General features: G+C 37.2%; 1 protein-coding gene across 1 annotated transcript; it reads left to right on the top strand.

The window, feature by feature from the left end:
• Positions 1-1,980: 1,980 nt before the first annotated feature.
• Positions 1,981-4,162, top strand: mrpl27 (mitochondrial ribosomal protein L27). Its single transcript, XM_072667595.1, has 4 exons — positions 1,981-2,049; positions 3,182-3,313; positions 3,529-3,596; positions 3,813-4,162. The coding sequence occupies exons 1-4, from the start codon at positions 1,998-2,000 to the stop codon at positions 4,017-4,019; spliced, it is 459 nt and encodes a 152-aa protein (XP_072523696.1). The 5' UTR covers positions 1,981-1,997; the 3' UTR covers positions 4,020-4,162.
• Positions 4,163-7,420: the final 3,258 nt, after the last annotated feature.

The raw sequence follows: 7,420 nt of genomic DNA, 5'->3' as shown, positions 1-7,420 counted from the left end.
CAACAATAATAATAATAATAATAAGAAGAAGAATATCAACAACAACAACACCACCAACAACAACAACAATAATAATAATAACAATTATAATAATAATAATAATAATAATAATAAAATCAACAACAACAACAACCACAATAATAACAATAACAATAATAATAACAATAACAATAATAATAATAACAATAACAACAACAATAATAATAATAATAATAATAATAATAATAATAAAGTAGTAGTAAACAGAGGAGTGAAATTACGTTCCTCCAAGACACAACAGCTAAACACGACTACATAAAGTCAAAGTTAGCTTCACTGTCAAAACTGCGATATGTCGCTACAGGACATATAAAGGATTGAAATTGAAATGATTATACTAATTTGTAGAAATGTGTATTGTGTATTGTGTTTTTGTATAAAATAATAGATCAAGAAATTGACATCGAAAGTAATGGGGCATATGCAGCAATGCACCTATAACATGAACATGAATAAAGTATATGTATAGAGCTCTCTAAAGTGACATGCAGCAGATTAAAAATCTGAGTATGGTCGGTGCAAACACAAACAGTAGTGCAAATTGATAATGCAGAGTTCAGTACTGAGCTTGTGTGTTATTGGTGTGCAGGATCCAGAGTGTGTATGTTAAGTATGTAAGTGCAGTGTGCAAACACTGAGCAAAGACTCAATACAATTAATATGATAAATATGAAAGATAGACGGTAAACAGACAGGACAGTGCAGCACGGTCACGGGATGTGCAGTACTGAATGTGAGTGGACAAATGTGCAGAGCTATAGTGTACAGAGCTATATGGTGTGTAAGGCACTCAGCAGTCAGCTTAAGCATATATGAACAGAGTAGTTACGGAGGGAATATATTTATTATAAAACAATTACAACAGCAGGAATACCACCTCTACCAACACCAACAATACTACTACCACTACGACCACTTATAATAATAACAACAATAACAAAATCAAAAAATCAAATCAAATTTTATTTGTCACATACATAGTCATACACAGTATAACTTGCAGTGAAATGCTTTTATGACAGTCTGCCCACATCAAGCTATACAATAAAAATCTACATTTAAACTTAACTAAACCTTAACTTAATGAAGTAAAGTGCAAAAGTGCAAAAAAGAAAATAGAATAAAAATGAAGAAAATAAAAATAGAATAAGTTACATTTAAGTTAAAGAATAAAATATAAAAATATGAAAATATAGAAATAAGCAAAAAAAAATACAAAATACAAATATACAAATATATATACAGAGATGAAATAGTGCGTGTCTGTGTGTGTGTGTATATATATATATATACATATATACATACATATATACATATACATACATATACATATGTACATATTTATCTGTATGTGAGTGTATGTGTGAGTTAAAAAGAAATATTTTCATTATTGTCCATAGTGTGTTTTCCGTGAGCCATGGTTGTGTATTGTAGTGAGTGAGGGTCCAGTTATATATATATATATATATATATATATATATATATATATATATATATATATATATATATATATATAACAATAATAATAATAACAATAATAATAATAATAACAATAATAACAATAATAATAATAATAATAATAATAATAATAATAATAATCATTGTTATTATTATTATTATTATTATTATTATTAAAATGTATATTATGTATCATTGGTACCATCACTTGTAAAAGATACTTATTAAAACACTTATTATTTATTACTGGAAAACTTGTGAGTTTCTAAAATACTTACTTTTAATATTTCCAGACATAATATATGTATTTATATTATTATATTTCCATAAATAATAATACAACAATAACAATAATAGTAACGAATATAATAATATAAATACATATTTTAATCTACGCCGAAAAATAAATAATATTAATAATAATAAACAATTGCTACATCTCGGCGTGGGCGTGGTCTATTAAAATCTCGCGGGATCCGGGGGAGCGCGTCATCCACTTCATGTGTTCCAACATGGCTGCGCTCGTGTCCTTGTTATTACGACCGAGAGCTGGTAAGTTATTGGTTATTAGGCTTGTTGTTTTGCGCTCTGTCGCGATGAGAAACATGTGTGCAGCTCGTAGACAAGCAGGTATTGTAGGGAAACCGTCTGTTGTGCGATAGACTCCGTGTCCTTCCTGTCTCGGGTAGGCATGCGCTCATACTGAGCTCTCACGGTAGGATTAGTGATGCTGCAGCGTGACCCTCCACCTCTTCTTCCTCCACTGATGAAGAGCTCGACTCATTTTACTGAGGAACTAGAGTTCAGTGCATTCGTCTGGAGCTGAGCTAATCTAAAGTGCATTCAGCTCCAGTTCTGGTGACCCCCTGCTCTGAGGAGCTGCAACTCATCCTTGCCTCAACTCACCTTTTCTAGCTTCTCTACTGATATTAAAACCAGACAGTGAGTAGTTTGACATGTAAAGGACAGGACAGGACGTCCCCAAGTCGGGATAAGGAGAAACATAGAGTTACAGTAGTGAACCTGCAATGTATGACCAACATTATTGGGACACCTGCTCATGCATTCATTCTTTTTTTCAAGATCAAGGGTCTTAAAAATGTTTTCCCCCATGCAACTTGAAGTAGAGACTTATTCTAATGGCAGTACTTCTCTACCGGGGCTAGACTAGCTGTGTGTGCATTTGCACATCTGTGTCAGCAATGGATGCAACTTAAATTAGCTAAAAGCATTCATTAGAAAGGGTGTCCACAAACATTTGGACATTGGGATCTTTTAAGGAGCTATAGGGTCTATAGTTGAGTCTGAGTGTTGGATTTGCATTGGCAGCTGTTACTGGTTATCTTAAAATGTGTCCCAGCTTAATGTGTTGATATAATGCATTAGGCAATCATTACACAGAGAAAACACAAAGTGTCATAGCAAACAGAAACTTTAGGAATTTAGTACAATCTTAAAAAAAGGTCAGTGAGCTAAAGTTTTAAAGTGTACCTCATCCTCTGTTAAACATGGTGGAGGCACTGTTATGGTATGGACATGTACGACTGACAGTGTAATCTTTAAACCCTATTTAATTAAATCTGAGAATCTGGACATAATCATATTATGATGCTTCATTTCAAATCCATTGAGGTGTTGAACAAAGGCAACACGACAAAAATGGATGTGAATGTTTTCTCTACAGGTATTCTCACATCATGTCCAATGCCAGCAGTTGTAGTGCCCACAAGACTTGCCTCTAAGAAGACCGGTGGGAGCAGTAAAAATGTAGGAGGCAAAAGTCCAGGCCGCAGATACGGATGTAAGAAACAAGAAGGTAATGTTTACTGTTTATTGACATTTGCATAATTCCAGGATCCCCATACCAAGAACTAATCCTGGACTATTTTATAGTTCTTTGCTGTAAGACACTATGAGCAGTGAAATGTGGGCATACATAATGTTCTGTGTCTATCAGGTTTAAGCTAGGTCTTTCCTAATTTTCCAAGCGTCTTACGGTGTCTTCTCTTGTTTGTTTGCTTCTGTTTTAAGGAGATTTCGTTCATGCTGGCAATATCCTCGCAACACAGCGGGCAACGCGCTGGCATCCAGGAGCCCATGTAAATACTAACTAAATAAATCATTTAATTACATTTCCTATGACAGAGTTTGTGAAAACACATTTTTATTGTTATATTGTCCAATGCTGATAAACAGTGCACTTCTTTATAACAGTGGCACTATTTTGTATGAGGAGCCCTGAAGAGTGAACTTAAGTTACCATAGAAACTGACCCTCAATTGCTGGGCCTGTGTTGTTGTTTTTTTCCCTCACAGGTTGGCATTGGAACAAACAATACACTGTATGCCCTGGAGGACGGCACTGTCAAGTTCACCAAGGAGGTGTACGTTCCTCGCCCTCGCAGTCCTGAAGCCAAGAATGTAATCCCAAAGCTCCCGAGAGGAGCTATTCTCTACAAATCCTTCATCAACATCGTTCCCACGAGGCAGGAGAACCATTTCAAACTAGTAGACATGGTTTGAAAGAGACTCTTGAACTTTGCATTTGGCTGACAAGGATAACCAGTGGACTTTAAGTAATGCCTCGCCCATGTTGAAACAGCAGATACTTTTTTTCTATTCTATTATATTCAATAAATGAGCTACTCAAAGCTTGTGTGAAAACACCTGGGATTCCTGTGTTTCTAAAAGATGACTTCTGAACAGAAGGCAGCTCAGTTTGAGATTTTTTACTTAGAAAACAATGACCATATTATACATGTCTGTTTGTTTAGTTCAGTATTCAGGAGAGCCGGCATGTTTGTACGGATGGGGGGGGAGGTGTTCCGGTCCATTCCTGTAAATATATCAATCCTGAAATACTCCATATGGACATTAGTGTTGTTACAGCTGCTTAATAATTGTTTCTTTTTTAAATCAAGGGTATGGAAGGTTGATCCGTAAGGTTGAGCGTAACTGTCTCTACTGTCCAGGGAAGGCTTTTTTACTAGAGCTTAGAGCATTGCTGTGAGGATTTGATTGCAGCAATAATACCGTTAGCAACTTCAGAGTGTTAGATGATCACCACCCCACCTCATCCCCAACTTCTCAACTCATCCTAGAAGTATTGGATGGAGCACCATCCATCATTCCAGCAAACACAGCTCCACTGTTCCCATCTAAATGCTGGGCACTTTATACCCCTCTAGCCCACACCTGGCATCAGGCATGGTGCCAATACATTCATGTTTATCTGATACAGAGAGATCTATTCTATTAGCAGTACTTCTCTACAGGGACTAGACAAGCTGTGTGTGTGTGCATTTGGCACATCTGTGTCAGCAATGGGTGCAACCTAAAGTAGCTGAATGCATTTATTAGAAGGGGTGTCCACAAACATTTTGACATATAGTGTAGCTCACACTCACACTGTGTGAAGTGATTTTAGCTTTGTGTTTCTTCCTGTGGGGTAGAAACTGTTAAAACTCATTCTAAGTTTTTTATTTTTTTATTATTGATTGATTTATTGTTTATTTAAGACTGTTCAACGTGTTACGACCCAGTCTAGGGTCAGGCCAAAGCGGAATATGAGAGTGGGCCTCTGCCAGACCTAATACTCCTCATCATATAATTGTATGATCCAGCATCTTATGTTATTCAGTAAAAGAAAATTTACATTCAAGGGTAACTTGGTAATAATAATAAACAAAGCACAACTAACTAAAGATAAAATAAAAGAAACAACTCGCTGATAGAAAACGAGAGATGAGGCAAAACAACAAGGCACTCGCCTCCTACTTTGTCCCTAAGATTTCATAAAGTTTCATAAAACATAACAAAGCTAGCTAGCATCAGTGTTCGATTACTGCTGGAAAATGCCAGACGTATTCAGAAATAATAATGAATAATGTGGAAAGCAGAAGGTGTACCTACTTACTTGGAGTTGGTCTAAAACAAGCATTCTAACCAGGCTGTTATCCCACAGTTCTTTTTAACACCGTATCACTCCGCTGAACACCGTTAAACCAAGACGTAATGTACTGCTAAATGCCCTGAGCAAAAGAAACTACTACACATGTTACGCTCTTAGTTTAAATGGAGATGGATATGCATGGCAAATGGCAAAGAGCTGATAGTCTAAAATGAATTAGAGAAATGCATGTAAATCACATGCAAAACTCACTCCTGCTGAACTCCTACATAACTTAACATTAGGTGCCAATTAATACAATTATACAACAGTTAGTTCCTGCCTGGAGGTGACTGGTTGAGAAGCGCTCTAACTGGGCCGGGTAAAAGGATAAAGACAAGAACAACAAACGACAAACGCACAAGAAACAAATGTGAGTGGAATACGTAGTTAGTTTAATTAGTTGGTCTGTGTGATGAGGAGCTGGAGAAGGAACTGAAGGCTGTACTGTGAGTGAGTGGAGTTCGTTTGTGTGACAGAGAAACAAGCTGCTTGTTTAGGAATGAAACGCTAACATTAAAAAATATTAAACGGTTCTTTTATGGCTTAATTTGTTTATTTTGTACTGTATTTTTTTCTGAACTGTTGTACACTAGTACACTTGAGGTCGGGTGTTATCGTGAAATAGCAGCACGGCTATGATGAAATACGAAACCCGCCTTGAGCTCATGTCTGCTTCATCACAGCCCTCCACGATAACCCACTCCCTCTCGTGCTCTATTGCTTTATTATAGTATCAGGTACACTGTAAGACAGTGAGCTGTTATGAGTAACACAAGTAAGCCGGAGGCACCAAATGATTCAAAGTTTCCTTTAAAATCAATGGCATTAACAGGGAGTTACAGGAAGGCTTTACAGTACAACGCTGCTGAGAGGATGTGACTGCATTTAGCCTCATGAGTACTACTGAGGTCAGGTAGAGGAGTGGTGGCTCAGTGTTCTGAGCTCTGGGTGATTGGTTATAGAGGCGTGGACTGAATTCCCAGGTCTGATTAGCTTTCTATGCTGGAAAATGCAAAGAGAATAATTTAGTTGTACTGTACAATTACAACAGCGTTATTAAAGCAACAGAAGACAAGGAGCAGTGTGTCTTCACAACAACACACAACCTTTATTGTTCTAATGCTTTTATACAAAAGCTTGGACAATAAATGAGTAAGGAATAAAAAAAATTATCTGAGAACATGAAAAAAAAAGTGCTGTCTGGGCCTGTCATCAGTTGCAGACTAAGTACTGCTCCATTCAAAAGTTCACATCCAGCCAAGTACAGTCTGAAGACCCGGATGCATCAGGACGTGACTTGCGTGGACTTGGCACAACCAAATTTCCCAGAATGCCTTACGCACCACCCTGCTGTTCCAATTGCAAAATGGCTGCACAGTGTCCTTCCGTCCTCAGGAGTTTATAATCATGAGTCAAACTTTTTATTCAGTACTACCAAGTACGGCAATCTGAACTTGGCTTATTTTGTATTGATCTCGGCGGAGTGATACAGTGTTTGTGAAAACTACGGTTGGAACGCTTCTCAAACAATTAGCTGGCATGACTGAAACTAACTGTTGTATAATACATCATATACAGATGTTGGATGATTAGTTCTGGGTCACAAACTAAACTCTAGCTCATCAAAAATGTGCTGAACAGAGCTCCTGCACTGCAGATAAGTCCCACTGCTCCACAGCTCAGTGCTGGAGGGTTTTATATCCCTCTAGGTGGCGCTTGGTATTGGGCACGGTGACCTTAGGCTCACTTGCAGCTGCTCTAGAGTGTCCAATGCTATTGCCAGGGCTTTTCTGCTGACATTATATAAATGGTGTGTGCACAACTGGATGTCTGTGTCAGAAATAGGGAAATTCACTAACTAGAAGGGTGTCTGGATATTTTTGGACATATAGTTTATGTCCAAGGATAAGGTCATCCTGCTTACTTGTTGTTCAGATGCTGAAAACATGGCAGTAATAAGCTACATATACAT

The sequence above is a fragment of the Salminus brasiliensis genome, chromosome 22 (assembly GCF_030463535.1).
Source record: "Salminus brasiliensis chromosome 22, fSalBra1.hap2, whole genome shotgun sequence".
Lineage (NCBI taxonomy): Eukaryota > Metazoa > Chordata > Actinopteri > Characiformes > Bryconidae > Salminus > Salminus brasiliensis.
Note: the sequence above shows the minus strand (reverse complement) of the source record. Positions and strands in the feature narration are given on the sequence as shown.

Excerpts from the sequence above, each read along its gene's own strand:
- mrpl27 (XM_072667595.1), top strand. The coding sequence starts at position 1,998 with ATGTGTTCCAACATGGCTGCGCTCGTGTCCTTGTTATTACGACCGAGA. Across the intron at positions 2,050-3,181 it reads GTTATTACGACCGAGAGCTG|GTATTCTCACATCATGTCCA; the intron begins GTAAGTTATTGG and ends TTTTCTCTACAG. Across the intron at positions 3,597-3,812 it reads GCTGGCATCCAGGAGCCCAT|GTTGGCATTGGAACAAACAA; the intron begins GTAAATACTAAC and ends TTTCCCTCACAG.